The following is a 19,071-nucleotide window of genomic DNA, read 5'->3' on the forward strand; positions in this document are numbered from 1 at the left end:
TCATATTGCTTTTTTTTTTGGAAGCTAAGGAATTAGTGACGTTCTTTTGCAATGAATATCAATGAGGTTCTCAGTTTGATAGTGAACCTGCCTTTCGTGGCAATCTTACTGCATTGAAAATTTTACTTGCCAGTTTTTCTTCAGAATACAGAAGGGCTATCCCAGGTTTACAACATGTGGGTTATCGTAAGGTCAATCTGCGCGACAGACAAAGGACAATGCACCACATGATAAAGTCCGCTACCTCAGCCGGGGAAGCCCGCCTGCGTCGTGCTCGGCGGTTCTTTTGTGCTGAAAACCAAGTGAAACACTCGCTAGGCGACCTCGAGCACGAGGGTGCCCACGGTGCATGCAACCTGTGGCACTGTGCAGGTCTCCACATCGAATATCCTGACCATCGAATACTACATACACCATTCGCGATTTGAATGATTTGTGCACTCACTATTACAGTGTTCACACATCCCCAGTTTTGAAAAAGTAATCGTAGCAGAACAAAATGTTTCGCAAGAGACTGGGATTAGCCACACTGGCAACTAAAAGCATGTTTCATGCAGAAAAACACGTGCTCTCGAACATTAACCACTTGTACCAAACCACTGCGCAAATGTCACATGCGCAGGATCGATAGACCCGTAAAACGAACTGCTGATACATCACGGCGATGCCAGCTTCCGCGAATTGCCACAACAGTAAGCCCATTACATTTAGAAGATATAAACTGCATTTTTGAACCGAATCCCTGCACGTTTTAGCAAGCTGAAGGCTGATAACCGCGCCGCAAATAGACAGTATCGGTCTACCCGCAAAACGAAACAATGAGTTGCTACGGTGCAAGTTTCTGCGAATACAGTGCAACCATTTAGACTCGAAAAAAATACAAATTGCATTTCCAAACACAATCTCTTTACAACGCTTTTAACAAAGCAAAATGTGCCGTTCAGTGTCATGCCCGGACTACAAACATGCACGTGCAAGAAACATGCGAGTATCTGCACAAAAGCTTATCTTTCTGCATAGCATCGGCGCAAACTGTCCTCTTAGAAGTCGTCCACACTTAGCAAGAATTTCCCGAAGAAAAGTGGCACAAAACAATTGACACAGGCAAGGCAATACGCTCAGGCAAGAAAAGCGCTGCCACTTTAATGCTAAGAAAAAAAGTGTGCAATAGCCAGTACCTTTTTCCCATACTTATACTTAGCCACTAGGTGGTGCCTGAAGTTTTATATTACAGCTATGGAGCAGCTGTAGCGTGCATGGAGAGGGTTTGGAGGAGGTTTGGCTTCTGGATGTTAGGCATGCTCCTTCCTAAGTTTTTATTTCATCCATGGCTACGCACAATGGACCGCCAGCAGGGTACGACAAACAGGCACGCAGACCATGCAGTTTGAAAACGTCTCAAGTAGCAAACGCAAATTTTGATAACGGCAAGCAAAATTTATTAAGCCGCTTCGTCAAACATGTCACGCATGTCTGCAGACCACTTTTGCCACACACGTTTTGCGCTGTTGCTAACTTTAATAATAATAATAATAATATCTGGGGTTTAACGTCCCAAAACCACGATATGATTATGAGACGCCGCAGTGGAGGACTCCAGAAATTTCGATCACCTGGAGTTCTTTAACGTGCACCTAAATCTAAGTACACGGGCCTCAAACATTTTCGCCTCCATCGAAAATGCAGCCGCCGTGGCTGGGATTTGATCCCGCGACTGCTGTTGCTAATTTTGACCATGACCTCCGAGATCAGGCTGGGCATGCAGTCTCGGAGGCAACGTTTTTGCGCATTTAGGTGCAAAATCATGGTTTTCTATCAGGATGGCGCAGAAAATCTTGTTTGGCACAATTTGGTGCATTTGGCGCAAGGGTGGGAGCACTGAGTTGCTAAAGCCTAAAGGAGTACTTAGAGAGAGAACAACTTTATGAAATGCCTGCAGAGATGATGAGGCTCCCTCAGTACTTACACCAATCTTTGAAGCTGAGCTTACTCCATCACACAAATCTCCTGCATACAGCGATGGCTCCGAGCAAGTGTGAAGCTGAGTAAATGCTGACAAAATATTTTATTTTGATATTTAAATCAATTTTTGCATGGTGCACCCACTGACATTGACACTAGTGCAACGTCAGGCTACAATGTAAATTCTGGTGACTTCATGCACCAGTATGGCTAGTTTTGATGACGTCAGGCACCAAAACATACAATATGGACGCTTCGGCATCACCAACGGAGCCACGCAGCTGATCAGGCGCGGAAACGTCACACACGTCACTCATTCACGAGAAACTCATACTGTGTCGTGACGTCAGGGTGCTGTGGGAACTGAAACTAGCTTTTAAGAACATGTAATTAATTTTAACAGCGAAACCGTTTAACAAATTGTTCCTTGCGAGTCGATCGCAGAAAACTATCATCATCATAAACGGGTATGTGCCACAGAAATCGGGTAAGTCCCACAACTCACCACTGGTCCACTTAAAATGATGAAGGCAACAGTTAGCCAAACAATTGGCTGGAAAGTGACGGCAGCGAGACGAAGACCCCACGTGCGTACAACGAAACAATACTAGGGAACGGGAAAGGCAACGACGGCTGCGAGAAGACCCCGAAGCGATGGAAAGCCTAGGCCAACGATGATGTCAAGACATCACGGTTAGTCACGTGACACCACGTAACATGACGCAACAGCTAGGAGTCACGCGACACGGCCCCGCCAAAAAAAAAAGTCACGTGACAGACTCCTGCCAGAAAGTGGCGCCACTGGTCACGTGACACATTCCCACCAAAAGCAGTGTTACGGCTCATGTGACCGGTTCCTGCCGAAATAATACGCGGTCTATTGTACCATCTGCTTGTACTCCGCTTCCGATCACGCCACCTACAGCGGTAGTCAATCAGAGAGCGCCTTGCCACCTGCTTGGAACCACACATCAACGGCCGTGAAAGACGCCACTGTCACGTGATACTTTGTGGGTAAAAAAGCTAGTGTACAGCGGGCGCCTAACCATACGCAGGCATGGATGGGTCGTCCGAAGCTAAATCCCACTCCAGAGGAAGAAGCCGTGATCCGAGAAGCGAGGATTGCCGCTGCGCGAGAACGAAATCGATGGTGCCGAGCAGATCCGGAAAACATGGCCAAGGAATTTTCACGACAACATGCATGTCTTGACTAACCTAGCTAAAGCGTAGCAACAACCTTGAAGCAACCACATTAGACTTGAGAATCATCCAGTTTCGCTGTTTTAAGCGTTGCGCGACTTAGTGCAAGCTTCGCCATTCTTCTCACGCTTACCAGTACATTTACTAGGCTCTTGAGGACTTGGTCTTTCATTTGACATAAGAAAAACAACAAATGAAAATTTTCGAGTCAGTACCCTTTCACACGTACCACATGGCCTAGCTCACCACATTGCTCAAAGATGTTGGTTGCAGAAGGAAACATCTCAAGGGAAATTAATGAACAAACGAGCGGGTAATGCTTCTCACCCCTTTCTCTTCGACGATGCTGATGCCGACCACTTCAGAAGCCGAAGCCAATCGCAGTGCTGCTGCTCGCAGGCACTGGGCCAAGTTTGCACTGCTTGGCAGGCCACACTCTTCGCAGCACTCAAGCATGGCACGATCTAAGGATCCCTTGAGCCGCTGGCACTCATTCAATGCTCCAGCTGACCCCTGCAGAATGGTGTGCAAATGAATATCTGACTGTTATTAAAAATATCGCACAGGAGACTAGGACAGAAAGGCAGCGGTGCTGATTTTATATTATCTGGGCTTCTCATAGAACCACATTTACCTAGCTACACTCGGTGACAACTTTCTGTAGCTACAGCTACAGAGCTGGATAATGTGTATCACAGCGTCAACGGATATAGTTACAAAGTAAACCATCGACACCATAAGTGTGATAATGCATTCAAATTTTTACACTGCATAATACTGTAACCTAGCTTTTAACAAGGGAGCATTTTATGCTGGGATTTGGCGAGAATTTGTAGCATATGTCACGAAATCAACAATGCACACGTTTTCAAGAATTCCTGAGAGATGGTGCTACTTTACCGTGTTCCAGAAAAAAATCCAACACACCCAGACATCATACTGGGGATGTTTCTTGCCTGGCATGTGATATACACAAGGAATCTCACCAACCAGAGAGAGCTGATGAAATAAAAACTTGCACACAATTTATATGTGTCATCTAGAGATTACAGTTCGCTCGACAATTTTTCTCACGGCAACAATTACACGCCTTTAGGAGAAGCCCAGCACTCTCACCACCAAAACAGAAACCGAAAGTGACGTCGAGCCTGTCCAGACTACTGCGAATGTATACGTGTGGAGTAGCTCTGCTCCCAAAGCCACACAATCTTGCCCCCCGTGTATACACCATAAAAACAACCTTCAGTGGCTATAACAACAACAACAATGCACATAGACACAGGATGCAGCTTGCTCACTTGAGAATGGAAACTCACAGCAATAACGCAAGAAAAAGTGCAAAAGACGAGAATTAAGGATGCAATAAACAATAGATTATTCCTGTCTTACAATATGCGATCCGTTAGTATTAACAGTTAATTATCAGACTGTGACTACGGTACTTAAGGCCTTCTTGGCAACTGTCGCTAAAAACACTAGTGCGAGCTTTAGTTTCTAAACAGCAGGTTACTGAAAGTGAATACAAGCTTACTGATGTGGGCGTTTATACATTTGTTATTATTAATAGAGAAAAGCAAGTCTTTCCTGTGTGCTGGGATGAGGAAGGGAAGCAAACATTACAGTACCAGAGGGTAAACCCTGTTGTTGCACAGTGACATAAAAAACTGTATAAAACATGCTAAAAAACTAGGCAGACAGATAAGTAATTGCATCAAGTCGAGGGTGCAATGACTGAGCAAGAGTGATTAAAGATTATGTTGCTGTACACAGTCTTTCCCACCAGGAGAAGAAACAATAATACACACATGCGAATACACAAATGAGAAAACAGGACGCAAACGCACCTTGAAAGCTTCGTCAAGGTGACGAATACCAACATGCCTCATCTCCGCCTGTGGTCGAGTCTGCCAGGATCGTTTCCTTCTTAATTTCTGAAAGAGAGAAACTCTGCACAATGATATTTCGGAACATCCCATAAATACTATGACACGTGGAGCTCTCAAAGAAGGAAGCTCCGAATCTCTCATATATCCGGAAGTAAGTCATGACAAACCTCAATGCAATGAGCACTGATAGAACAATTTATAAGAATTGATGAAGTAAATTCAGTATGTCTAGCACCGACATTAGCATGCATTAAACATACAGGGTTTGTCCATGAGGTAATGAGACTGGGTCTGGTAAAAATAATATACTGGTCCTATCAGTACTTACTATTAAAATTCCTCAAAACAGTTTCCTTGGGTGTCGATACACAGCTTCCAACGGGATTTGCACGCTGCAAAGGCTTCCTGAAAATCAGCTGCTGTGACCTCTTTCAGAGACTCTGTGACAGCCCGTTAGATGGCGGGAACACCACCAAAACAGTGATCTTTTAGGCTTCACTTCAGCTTTGGGAACAGGAAAAAGCCTGCAGGGCTCACATCACGGTGATGCAGCCCTGATGTGAGCCCAGCAGACTTCTTCCTGTTCTCAACGTTCAAGATAAGCCTGAGAGGTCACCGTTTTGACAGGGTTCTCGCCATCCAATGGGCTATCGCAGTCTCCGAAGGAGGTCACGGCAGCTGACTTTAAGGGAGCCTTTGCAATTGCGTATCATGTTGGAAGCGACGTATCGACATCTAAGGAAACTGTTTTGAAGAATTTTAACAGGAAGTACTGATGGGACCAGTATATTATCTTTACCAGAGCCAGTCTCACTACTTTGTAGACAGACCCTGTATGCACATCGAGCATAATAAACACATCTAGCTGGATGTGACTTTGTTATGATTTGATACATCTGTATTAGTGTAAAATGCTCCTTTAGTCTATAAGGGTCAAGCTTTTTTGCGAAATGCGATTCCCTTAAGATAACTTTTTTATTGCAGATTTAAAATCTTCACAGAGTGGCCATAAAGTGAGAAAAAATATTTTCCAGAGGTATAGATGTATTGCTTATTCATGAATAATAAAGACAAAATTAGAAAAAAGCTTATATTTATAATCAAAAAAGTATGTTCATAGAGATAAATATGTTTCACTGGCTTATAGAAATGCACACACTGGATTAGTGCCACCTTCGTACCAGTCAGAATCATCATGCCATGCCACCTCTTCACAAGATGCTCCTTGGTCAAATTCTGATTTTTACCTAGTTAGCGATCCAATGAATCTCCGATTCTAAATTGGCATTTGGGAATTAGTTTGCATCAATGAATGGTGTTTTCTGTGTCGTATATTTACATCACTGACCCCCAAAGGGTTAGTTCTGAGTTATAAGTGGCCACACTTTATTCCATGTCACTTATTCCAACATACGTATTTACTCGATTCTACCGCGCCCTCGATTGTAACGCGCACCCGTTTTCCGCGACAAAAAAAAATTAATACATCGATTGTAACGCGCACCCATTTTTCGTGAGAGAAAAGAACAAAAAAAGTCCGTGGGAGTCACACTTCGCACATTCAGAAGAACAAGTATTTGGGTTTCAAAGAACTGGAGTTTCAAAACAGTAAAACACAGTCAAAAAGCGGGCCTTGCCGCTAAAACTGTCACCACTACGGCGGCGATACGAGTCGCGTAATGCATCAGTCCTCGTCGCTGTCGGACAACTTGTCGCTGCTAACACTCTTCGATTTCGGGAAACCGGCCCTGCTTTGGTCCACTGAAACCTTTTCGTGAAGCTTTGCTGTAAAAAATCTTCTGCTTCTGTTTGCGCCAGTCTCGCACGCACGTTTCGGGAACTCCGAACTATATCCGAACCACCGCGATGCGGCCCGATTTCTGTCCGTCTCTCTGCACATGTAATAACTATTCTTTTAAATGCGGCATTGTGGTACACTCGTCGAGTATGGAGTCGGCACTTCCATGCCGTCGATGCGAACGCAGAACGGGATGACAATCTCCTCAGCACACGTACGAACTGAAAAAATGGCAGAAATGGCCACGGCGCGTAGGAGGCGGCCATTTTGAAATGTCGATGGCAATACGATAACCGAGTTTCTTTTTTTTTCGGTCCTCGATTCTAACGCGCATGCGATTTTTGGACTCGTTTTTCCGGAAAAAAGGTGCGCGTTAGATTCGAGTAAATACGGTACCCTGTGCATAGAGATGTGAAAACAGGATTCCTAAGTGTCATACAGCCATGACCGCAGCCCAGTGTTTCTCATGGGACGTCTGTTGCCTTTATTGGTGCCAATGAGATCCAAATAAATTTTTCCCATCTAGAGTCATATCCTATGATGGTTGAGTGACAGGCATGTAACAGGAGTGATGAGACATGACAGTTAACTGACTTAACTGTTTCAACAGGCTACTAGCAAGACTGCTAGCTAGCTGCATGCTAGTTCAGCTGGCGTGGTCCAGCAGATGTGCTTTTTTCATGTGACAATCTTCCTTACGACATGGTGATGCGTATAACATCATCTAGTTGCAATTGCACATAGTATGGCAATATCCCGAATGTTGTTTCTATGGTACTGTTATCACAGAATAAAACCGCAGGTGTGGCTTGCATTTGCGGCGGCTAACTACTTTCTGTCGAGGCGGCAGCACCACACGCGCATGACACACTTGTCTCATTCAGTGCGGCACACGGCTCGCCCTTTGTGTAACAATGGACACAGAGTGTGAGAAATTTGCCCAATCAAATCAAACTATTTAAATATTCCAGGACTACCCACAAAAGCAGCAGTGGCTAGCGTGTTTTCATACCTTGTCTCCTGACCGGGTGCTCATGGTGACGTGAAGAAAGAGCGAGGAGTTTTCAAGTACTTTGCCAGTGTCCGACGTGAGCTGGACGTGGCGGTAGCCTGCAAAGTAGTGTAAATAAACGTGAGGACATTGCTTCAGGCTTCGACAATCATGCCAAACCATCTACAAGGCTAGCAAGATCAGCTCATCCTTCAACAGCAATATCAAACAGGCATGCAAAACTAAACATTGGATGACCTTTAACATGCTGTATTGTACTTTTTCGATCAGCTTACAGCGCAAAAACAACGAGGACACAGACCAAGAATGTGACGGCACGAGCGCTGACTCTCAACTAAGGTTTATTGGAAGGAAGGGCACGAATAAATACATACAGAGGTCAACCGGCTATCAAGCGTGCAAATGTGCGTGTGCATCAGAGTCATCCCGGTGATAACCAAATTACTCAGGGCACGTGGAACACCTACGTGCGTCAAAAAAAATATACATAAACAACAAGCACTTGCAAACAAATGTGTGACGCCATCTAATCCGGCGCCAGTGAAGACAAATTTCGTATTGTACCTTTTAACCTGAATTACATACTGCTCAGGGACTAACCACACTGTGTATTATACAGTCGAACCTGCATGTAATGAATTATTGTGTATATCGAACAGTTGTAAAATGTAGGCATGTGCGAATATTCAAGCACTTTGAATAATCAAATGAATATTACAGTACTCGAATTATCTTCAACACGAATTTAAATTGTTTGAAATTTCGAAGTACTCCAAATGAACAAATAGGCATATATTAAGACGGGAACAAACAGCACTGGACACGGGACAGTGAAAAAACAAAAAAAAGGAGGGCGCGTTCAGCGCCCTCGCCTGTGATTCTTTCAACCTCCCGCGTCCAGCGCTGTTTGTTCTCATCTTAAACCAACCAGCCCACTTAGATGCACTCCTGAAAGCATATATTAGGGGCAAAGCTCCTCTTAGTTTAACCTTGTCACGCGTCCCGCGTAAGGCGTAACCGGCAGTATACTACGACCCATCACCTATCCTTTGCAAACTGCCCACTACTTCGTCTTTGCAAACAGCTCTGTTACGGTCGAACTTAGCCAAGAGACAAAGTCCGGTTGGAAGTGGTCCCTAGATTTTCAATATGCTTCACCTCCTCACACCCCCGTATTGCGGCAAAGCTGCCTTTCAAGGTCCGTTACGGTCGAACTTGGCCAAGAGACAGTCAACGTCCGTTTGGAAGTGGTCCCTAGATTTTCAATATGCTTCACCTCATCACACCCCCGTATTGCGGCAAAGCTGCCTTTCAAGGTCCGTTACGGTCGAACTTAGCCAAGATGATGATGACAAACTTTATTTATGTACAGGCAAAGCTCCTGTGGATTGCCTCGTAGGGGCCTTGCTGATGGTCGGGGCCCTTAGTCCAGGGCTCCGCTGGCTCTTGCCATCCGCTCTGCTCTCTGAACGAGCCTGATCTGGTCGTCGAGGGCCGGGCTGGACAGCAGTGCCTCCCATTGCTCACATGAGGTGTTCATGTTGTGGTGTTCGAGGTCGTGTAGTGTGCACTCCCACGTAATGTGGTACAGGGTTGGTGTGGCCCCGCACCATGGGCATTCATCCCTGTAAGATGTGGGGTGCATGCGGTGTAGTGTGTGTAGGTTTTTGTAGGTTCCGGTTTGGAGTCTACGCCATGCAGTGGCCTCCTTCGTCGCAAGCTTTTGATGAGGTGGTGGATACCGTAGGCGTCGCCCTCTGTGGTAATTCAGTATTGCGGCATACTGGAGGTCAACTGGCTCCGGGTCCGCTGCAGTCGACGTAAGGAGCGCTCGGTTGTGTACGAAGCCTCGAGCTGCCCGGTCGGCGTGCAGGTTACCCGTGATGCCAGAGTGGCCTGGTATCCATATGACGGTCTGTATGTAGGAGTCGTCCTTGCCTTCCCTTGGTATTTGTGCAAGGACATGTGCCGCAGGCACACCAATTCTGCCCTGTAGGAAGTTCCTGCAGGCCTGCTGGGAGTCTGTGAGTATTGTCAGCGGCTTGTTTGCATGCAGGCCTTCGCGGATGGCAAGTGCGATGGCCATCTCTTCGGCTTCTGTGATCTTGCAAGGGCGGACAGATGCTCCAGAGGTTATGTGGCCTCGGCGGTCGCATACCACTGCCACGGCTCCTTTAGTCGTCGTCCCATACATGGCCGCATCCGTAAAACGGGCTGTAGTTTGGAATCGATAGGTTTTCTGGAAGTATTGGGCCCTTGCTCTCCTTCTGCCGCTGTGTAGGTTGGGGTCCATGTTGCGTGGAATTGGGGCAACGTGATAGCCCTCCCGGACATGACGAGGTATCTCGCAGGTTTCCTGGGCTCTCGTTGTCGAGGCTTGGAATCCTAGGGTTTTTAGGACCTGCTGGCCCGTGCGAGTACGCTCAAGTCTCTGTTGTTGTGAGACGTGAAGGGCTTCAACAAGTTCGCTGAGGGTGTTATGAAGCCCCAGTGCCATCAATTTCTCAGTGGATGTACTCGTTGGCAGACGGAGAGCAGTCTTGAATGCCATTCTCAAGAGGGTGTCGGCCCATCTGGTCTCAGATTGTGTGAGATTATAATAAGGTAGGCTATATGTTATTCGTAGGGGTGTGCGAATATTCGAAAGTTTCGAATATTCGTCGAATATTACGTTCGAAATATTCGTATTCAATTCGAAAATCGTGTATTCGAAAAGCTTCGAATATGCGATAACTTCGAATATTCGAAAAATTCGAATATGCGATGCGATTATCATGCATAAAATAACTCGTCTTCCACATCTCTGCTGCGTTCGTATAGCTAAAAACGTTGTCGAGAGGAGCGATAAACATCCTAAGTACACGGAGGCACGATATCTGCCTGCGACGAGCGCCCCAATACGTATGATTTATTGCTGGTGCATCTCCGAAGTGCAGCGCTGTTGGCGATCACGTAACCATACATTTTCAATATTATGCGGCCGTAACGTGCCGCACTACCGCAAAGCTTTGCCCCATGTACTTCCCTAGCCACTTCTGTTCCAAGCGAGCGTGCCTTTTCAGTGTCAGGGGGGTGGGGTTGTCTCAGTTAGAAGGGAGCGCCTGCTGCCTGATCATGTGGAGCAACTCATATTTCTTCATGATAACATCTAGTCATTACTTTCATTGCGCCGTGATATTTGCTTGTGTTGTGATGTGCATTGTGCTAGCCTGGACATTGTGTTCTGGAGATAGCAGTGTATGTTGTGTTGCCAGTCAGGCTGTTAATTTTTTTTTTTTTTTCAAATAGCTACATGTTAAATAAAATATCGTTACTGTGGAGGCATTCTTCCTTTGCTATTCGATATTCGATTCGATATTCGAAGGTAGATATTCGTATTCGATTCGTATTCTTAAAGTTTGCTATTCGCACACCCCTAGTTATTCGGCTTACCACCAGGCTTCGAACAAGTCGAAGGGCGTCTCCTTCCTTCATCCCTCTTTTCTTAGATGTCACCCGAGATATCATGCGTGATATAGCCTTGACGCTGGTTTGAAGGAGCATAAGGGTGTGGGTGGCTCGTTGGTTACTCTGCAGCCACATGCCCAGGATCCTGATCAATGGTTTCTCTGGTATGAGGTTTCCATTGAGGTATACCTCAAGTTTTTGTGATGGGTCTGTGGAGGCTGCGTGGTTACGTCTGCTTCGCCATACACGTAAGATTTCAGATTTCTCTGGGGAGCACTGTAGACCCCGCTGGCTGACATATTCTTGGATGATGTGAGCTGCAGTTTGCAGGCGCTCTTCCTTTTCAGCGAGTGATCCTTTTGTGGTCCAGAGTGTCATGTCGGAGCCCTTCTACCTCCTGCAGTTTTCTGGCAAGGCCGACCATGGCTACGTTGAAGAGCGTGGGTGATATTACTGCTCCTTGCGGCGTGCCCTTGTTGGGAGGTTGGTATGCAGGAGTCTGGAGCTCTCCGATCTTCAACTCCGCTGTGCGTTGGCTTAAGAAGCTCTGAATGTACTTGTATGTTCTTTCACCACAGTTGGTGTTAGCGAGCCTCTCCAGTATTCCTTGGTGGCTGATGTTGTCGAAAGCCCCTTTAATGTCGATGGCTAAGAGGACGTGTTCACCGTTGCGGGGAACGTTGCTGAGAACCTCTTCCTTGAGTTGTAGTAGTACGTCCTGCGACGACAGGCCAGCACGGAAACCAAACATGGTGTCGGGCAGGTGCTTATTATCTTCCAAGTGCATCTGCAGTCTTGTGTTTATGATTCTTTCGTACACCTTGCCGAGGCAGGAGAGACAGTCAACGTCCATTTGGAAGTGGTCCCTAGATTTCCAATATGCTTCACCTCATCACACCCCCGTATTGCGGCAAAGCTGCCTTTCAAGCTTCGCTACGGTCGCAAATGTATTAACTCAAGAAAACGCTGGTTCCAACATGGAGATGAAAGATGTGGCAGAGGTGGGGGCTCAATTAATGCTGTTTTGGACCTGAAATTTGGGCAGGAAGTCTGAAAAATCGGACGCCAAAGCTTTTTAGCATCCAAAATTTCAGATGTTCTTATATATCGACGTCTACGAGGCAGATTTGGAACTACGGACTTGAAGGGAGCACACCCTTGTCTGCCACATCAGTTGGCCTTCCACAGAAGTTGAAAGAGAAGGAGAGGCTGAGGAAACGGCATCTCTGCCTATCACGTGTAAAGTGTTGTCGGCAACACTTTGGTTGCACCAAATCATGTACATAAATACAATTCGGCCTCTACATTGCCTCATTCTTGATAAGAAAGATCTAACTATGAAATATGACCCCACCAGTGCTTCATCAACCTCGTGAAAAGAAACACTTTCATGTTGCTCACAAGAACATACTTAGAGATTCACTGCAACTTTTTCTGTAATTTCACTTCGAATTATTCGAAAAATGTTTGAGAAATATTCGAAAATTATTCGAAATTATTCGATTCGATTCGCACTCAATCTTTATTATTCGAATTCGCTTCGCACCCAAAATTTTGCTATTCGCACAGCTCTAGTATTTGTTCATTTTGAATACTTCGAAATTTCGAATGATTTAAATTCTTATCGAAGCGAATGCGAATATTTTAATATTCGTTCGAATATTCGAAATGCCCGAATATTCGCCCATCCCTACTGTTTCGCCATCCTTTCATTTCTTCTCACTCCCTGTTCCTTTACCCTGTTATTAAAGCTGTTGAAGTGCACTGCTGTAAGCTCGCCAAGGTGTACTGTCGCGGGGGGGGGGGGGGGGGGGGGGGGGGCGGGGGGGGGCGGGGGGGGGGGTGCAGAAGCTAGTCAAACTGCTTCTCAGCTTTTTCTCCCAGTCTCCCTCATCTTCTTGATGAAAAATAAAGGGCCTATTATTATTATTATCCTCAATAGTCCGAAATCTTAGATGAAATGATATCTCAACACGAAAACCTGCAAACACACTAAGTGTATTTTAGATGTCTGGAAGGTTTGAATGCACAAACACATACACATACAATCACAAATATTTGAATACAAAACACCTACGTTTGTCTGTATTACGACTTTAAAGCTTGTTGTAATAGACGCAAGCATATTTTACGAGGTTGCTGCTGCTGATGGAGATGCGCTCCTTTTGCGTGATGATTCTCAACTTCGAAAATACCCTTGAACGTTGAAAATACCCTTTTAAAATCGGATAAATCCAAATGGTCAAAAATTTTACTGCCGAGTGCTTATCGTTTTTTTTTTTTCAGATTTATATGAAAACACGGAGTCTTAATCATAACCAAACAGAACACCACCCCAGAAAATAATTTAATTAAAGGAGTTGAAAGTCCAGCTGAGAACGTGCAAAATTCCCAAACAATTCAAAGTAACACACCATAACTTGCACTAGTAAGGCAGCACACGTGGATAAGCTTTACCTGTTTTCAGGCTTGACACTGGTATTGAGTGCTGGCCAATGAAGTCATCACCAATGAATTCATCATCCAGGACGGCGAAGCGAAGAACAGCAAGCTCTGGAGCAGCCACTGTGAACTCGAAGCACTCATCAAAAATAGGAGAATGACCTGATGGGTAAAACAAAACGGCAAGAATTGTAATTCAGCCTTTGTAATAACAATATCTCCCTCAATAAAAGCAATCAGTTTGTTTTAAAGGGGTCCTGCAACACTTTCTCAGCATGGTCATAGAACGCTGCCAATTGATAGTCGAGGTTCCTGAGAACATGTGAGCCAAACATTATAGAACAGCATCAGGCCTGGAATTTACAATTAATTCTCAAAGTCAGCTAGAAATCGCTCGCTCTTCTGTCAACAAATGATGCCATAAGTCCAAATGACTGCACCATAAACCCAAAGTCTACGGTCATTGGCTGATTTGAGCATCATGAGCTTCATAGTTACCGCAGCTGCCGCAAGATGCCGCCACATGCTTGCTCATGCGCATGCGATAACGCTGAAAGTAAGCCTGGCATTTGCAAAACAATAAAAGAGAGAAAGGAAAGTGCTGAAGGTCATGGCGTGTGCTGACAAATGGGCGTAGCTTCTAGACCCTTTGTCAACCCCCTGCTGCATAGCTTTCAGTGCGCTCGCTGGTAGGAAAGGAAAGAGAAAGTGCTTAAAGCGAGCAACAAATTCCTGTAACTCCGCTCGTACTAAAGTGATTTTAAAATTTTTTGCGGCAGTCGATTCATGAGGCAATAAACTCCTTTAATGAAGCCATTCGATGATTACTTGAAAAAGTGTTGCAGGGCTTCTTGAAAACAGTGCTATGGAGATTACGTTCTCAAGGCATGAATTTCATGAATGTGAAATATGCAGTATAAACGAAGAATTGGGTGCTAAAGCAGCACACTCTCTAATAGATGTTAAAGAAATATATCAAGAATTTGCATTGCTTCTACCCTAGAAAGGAAATACTAACACAATTATGGCAAGGTGACTTAGGCTTAGGTGGTCAACCAGTATTTGCCAATTTAAAAACAGTTTATCTGCAGTTTCGCCTTCTGTGCACTGTGATTCGAGAAATACTGATACGCGTAACAGCCCCTACAAAAATGATGCCAGAATTGTGCTGACCTTCGTTGGAAACCGTTTTTGTGCGCGCTTCAGCGCAGTCCGTGGGAATCCCAAACACCTGCACTGTCACGTAAGGGTCGATGGCTGTGGCTTTGCTTGAGGCACCCCTGGGCAGTGGCAGCTGCTGGCCACTAATGATCTGTTGAGGAGTGTCAAAACTGGTCAGGAGATACAGTACCGCTAACAGTACATTTGGCTCACCACCTTCAATTGCTCTTGAGTAGCCTGACAACATGACCACCATGAAAGGTCAAAATTGAGAACTCGGAACACTTAGAAATCTCAGCTAGTTGGCAGGAGTCGATTGGACAAGAAAGAAGAGAAATAGCGTTCGCGTTATCTGTTTTTCTTCTCTTGTGTCCGTGTGCCTTACTTGCTTCTACAATGAGTTGGACTACATTTGCCTGGTTTATTCAGAGCGCCGCACTCCAGTTAAAGTGGCAATTTGGCGATTTGGTTATGCACACCAAAATATTTTGCACTAGACGAGGTGAGAAATCAGTTGACACACCACTGTGAAAGTTGCAGATTGCATGTTGCAGCAGTAGCAACAGATGCATGCCTAGTCTGCTTGCAACAGAAGACACACGGCATGTTTCCACTAAAAGCACCAATACAGTGAGCAAAGAAGTGTTTTTCATTGTGCTAGTTGGTTACACATTGTAAAAGGTAAAAAGAATAAGCTGGGTAGACTTCATAGATACGTCAACAGGGAAGGGCCCAAGAAGCCGTCGTGTACGACGAAAGATAAGAGACCGTTTGTAGGATGCACAGCCAACGCCGTCTATGAAGTTCCGCTCTCCTGCAAGAAGACGTTCTACCCTTTGTATTGTGACGAATAGCTTGGAGTTCCAAGTGCCTTGTTTCCCCGCATTTTCCTTTTTATTGCATTGAAGCAATAAACCAGTCAGTTGTTAGTAAGTGCTCATTGTGTGTGGTTCTTCGTTCATCTCATCTATTTTGCGCTGTTTTTACCTTTTACAATGAGCAAAGATGAAATTTTCAGAATACAGTCAGTAAACTAACATCCCTTACCAGTGAGCAAGCAAATAGGCCCAAAGAAGAGAAAAATATGGCAACGGAGCAGTTAAACTCGTGTTTTGAATAGTAGCTTCACCTGGCTCAGATGGCTACTTAACAAGGCATTGTTCAACAGATGAAGTTCTCTCTTCATGGCAATGTGGAGCCTCATATTGCAATTTATGGCACTGTTCATAAAGACTCATGAAGTTCCTCCAAGTGATCAACATTTATTTTCATTTTATTTTTCTTGGAGATTTGTCGCAATTGACATTTATCCATGCCTTGCCCTGCTCCAAGGTCATAGCTGACAAGTAAAGCAGACATAGCTATGCAAGTCATCTCAGCTGTTCAATAAATGTATTTTGAACTGTCTCTCAGATATTTTACCATGTCATCATGAACACCAGTGTAGGACCGCCGTCATAACCGGACGCATGGTTCTTTTTTTTGTTTACTTGGTGCGGCCAACTTGGGCGGTCACGCCGGTGGGGGTGCTTCGAGGTGCCTGTGCATTGCCCCGAAGAGCACTTAGACTCCGCAGATGGGTGAGCCCATCGGATTCCTTGTCGCGGCCGGGACAAGGGTGCCCGGCCCCGCTCGCGGGCGGCGGCAGGAAGGGTTAGAAACGTTGTCGTAATGACCTCCCTGTTTGCTCAGCGACGCCTTTTGGCGGCGTATGAATGGGCCCCCTCGAGGCCGCGTCGTTGCCGTTCACACGCTTCGCGGGCGCCACCCATGGTGGTAGCGGACCAAGTGGCCTGCTTTTTGGTGCATCGCGCGGTCGCCGGAGGCATTCGTCATGTGTGGCGTACTTCAAGTGTCTCTAACGGCAGACAGGCTTTTGACGCTCGAATGCGGGAACAACGAGGAGCGGGCCCCCGTCGTGGGGCGTCGAGCGCTCGGTCGGCACCTTTGTCAATTGTTTGCACGCTGGCCCCTCTTCGGCGTGGCATCCATTTCCGCACTTTGCTTACAGTCTGGTTCGGCAGACTAGCTGGAGCGGGAGCTGAGGAAATGAGCTTATAAGTGGTGCCACGTGCGACGTTGTGCGCGGAGGGGGGAGAAACTAAGTGACCCGAGGGTGGTCGAAGCGGAGTGTCTTTTCGGCAAATGTATTTGACATACCACCAGGGTCGTTTTTCTGAGGCACGTTTTTCCTTTCCTTTCTCCTCACTGCGCGCGTGTACTTTGCTCTAGGCACGTGTCGCGTCAGCTGAGCCTGCCCTGGCCACAACAACTCTAGTTTACTTTGTTTTTAGTTGCTTCTTGTTTGTGTATTGCTTGGGGCGAGGAGCATGAGCCCGCATAGATGTAAGGAGGCGGTGACCTTGTCGCGAGTTTTTCGATTTGCTGCATGCACCGCCCAATTACAGGGCAAACAAGCGGCTATTCGCCGGCAGTAATGTAAAGGCGGAGCATCGGGTAATAAAAAGCGGCCCCGGTGTTCCGTCTGGCGTTCTGAACCGGGCTTAAGGTGTTCGGCACCGTCGGCTCTGCTGAATCTCGTAGGGTCGCCCTATAGACGGTTCATTTCCAGTGTTTGTTTTTCTTTATTTCTTTGTAACATTTATGCTTGTAACTCTTCTGTAAGTCTGTAAATATAAGTTGTCTTGATTTTTCTCTAAACTTCTCCAGCGTATTTCATTCTTCAAGCGACCAGCGAATCCAACGTTAATTTCTCCCACTTCGTTTATACCACCTCGGGTGGCGCGTCTCGGGCGCCGAGTGTGGAGCGTTGTTTTTCTACCTTCAGTCTTAATTTCACCTCCCACTTCGTTTATATCACCTCGGGTGGTGCGTCTCGCGCGCCGAGTGTGGAGTGTGGTTTCTCATCTTCAAAAGAACCTGAACTTTACTACCAGATACTACAACATCTTACACCATTTAAAAAATGGCTGGAAGGGGAAGATGGAAGCTTGCGATGAAACAATCCGTAAACAGGGGGTGGGTGCTAGAGCCGACGTTTCGACAAGTGGACTTGTCTTCTTCAAGGCTGGGGCTTGTCTTCTTCCAGCCTTGAAAAAGGCAAGTCCACTTGTAGAAACGTTGGCTCGAGCACCCACCCCCTGTTTATGGATTTTCACACCATTTAAAGGCACATACCTTGACTCGCAGGTAAAGCGGCTCATTGTCAGAGAATGTTTCCCGTCGGTAGGCATTGAAGACAGACCATGGTTGGCGCAGGCAGGGAGGCTTGAGCACATAGCCAGAGCCGCCATTTTGTTGAAACCAGCCACGGTGCAGGTCCATCGAGACGCCGGATGTCTGGACGTTCATGGCCGCTGCAGAAGAGTCATGGAAGAAAAAAAGACTGGCATGTCCAAGATGTTTGCACATACTCTTTCTAGTTTAGCCCACAGCAAGAGGCGAAGCAGCAAGCATTCTGACATCACCACAAATCTAGCAACTTAAGTTTCTGAACTTGCAGAAACACAGCACAGCCCCCACATTTTTTTTAATGCACTAGTGTGACGTTTAACCCACGTGGCAGACAGTGCCAACGCTGAACTTTATGACTGTAACTTACTGCATTACTGTATTATAGTGCCTGACCTGAACCTTCAGTAAGACTGCCTTCTAAATATCTTACATGAACAGTATGCTTTCTGACAAGGGGTGCCGGAACCAGGATGTGGAGTGTGCTCCTAGTCTCTGAAGTGCACAGTACCTGCCTACGCTGCCTACCTGATAAACAAATACAGTAAAACCTCGTTAATTCGAACACGGTTATTTCGAAATCCCGCATAATTCAAAGGGTTTCTGTGGTCCCGTATTTTGCAATGTAAATCTGAGTGGATAATTTGAAGCGGCGGTCCGCGCCAGCCCGGTTGGTTAATTTGAACACTTTGGGTGCCATGTGTCAATTCCCGATTTCGCCGCAAATCCGCGGAAGCGACGGCCCTTAGGAGCCACAGGGCAATGCAGTGTAGCGATATTAATGAGTGACAGTTGAAGTAACCCAGCCTCGCTGCTACTAGTTCAAAAAAAAAAAGATAACACGGTCTCGTGGTCAGCTAAAAATGTGCGCCTGCGGAAAAGAAGACGTGCTTCACTGCAACACAGCGGTGACACGCGGGCAGCATGTCGCATGCTTCTCGCAACGTCGGTGCATCATGATTTACCCATTC

The 19,071-nt window shown here is 46.0% G+C and overlaps 1 protein-coding gene across 1 annotated transcript in view; it reads right to left on the reverse strand.

The window, feature by feature from the left end:
• The window catches only part of LOC119404644 (inactive phospholipase C-like protein 1), a 60,752-nt gene that overhangs the window by 15,290 nt on the left and 26,391 nt on the right, over nucleotides 1-19,071 (reverse strand). The window contains exons 17-22 of the mRNA XM_037671228.2: nucleotides 18,047-18,225; nucleotides 14,921-15,059; nucleotides 13,763-13,909; nucleotides 7,859-7,956; nucleotides 5,007-5,093; nucleotides 3,490-3,675 (exon numbers count right to left, since the gene is read on the reverse strand). Coding sequence (XP_037527156.1) covers nucleotides 3,490-3,675; nucleotides 5,007-5,093; nucleotides 7,859-7,956; nucleotides 13,763-13,909; nucleotides 14,921-15,059; nucleotides 18,047-18,225 — 836 coding nt within the window. The remainder of the gene's footprint in view (nucleotides 1-3,489; nucleotides 3,676-5,006; nucleotides 5,094-7,858; nucleotides 7,957-13,762; nucleotides 13,910-14,920; nucleotides 15,060-18,046; nucleotides 18,226-19,071) is intronic.

The sequence above is a fragment of the Rhipicephalus sanguineus genome, chromosome 9, assembly GCF_013339695.2.
Source record: "Rhipicephalus sanguineus isolate Rsan-2018 chromosome 9, BIME_Rsan_1.4, whole genome shotgun sequence".
In the NCBI taxonomy this organism is placed as follows: domain Eukaryota; kingdom Metazoa; phylum Arthropoda; class Arachnida; order Ixodida; family Ixodidae; genus Rhipicephalus; species Rhipicephalus sanguineus.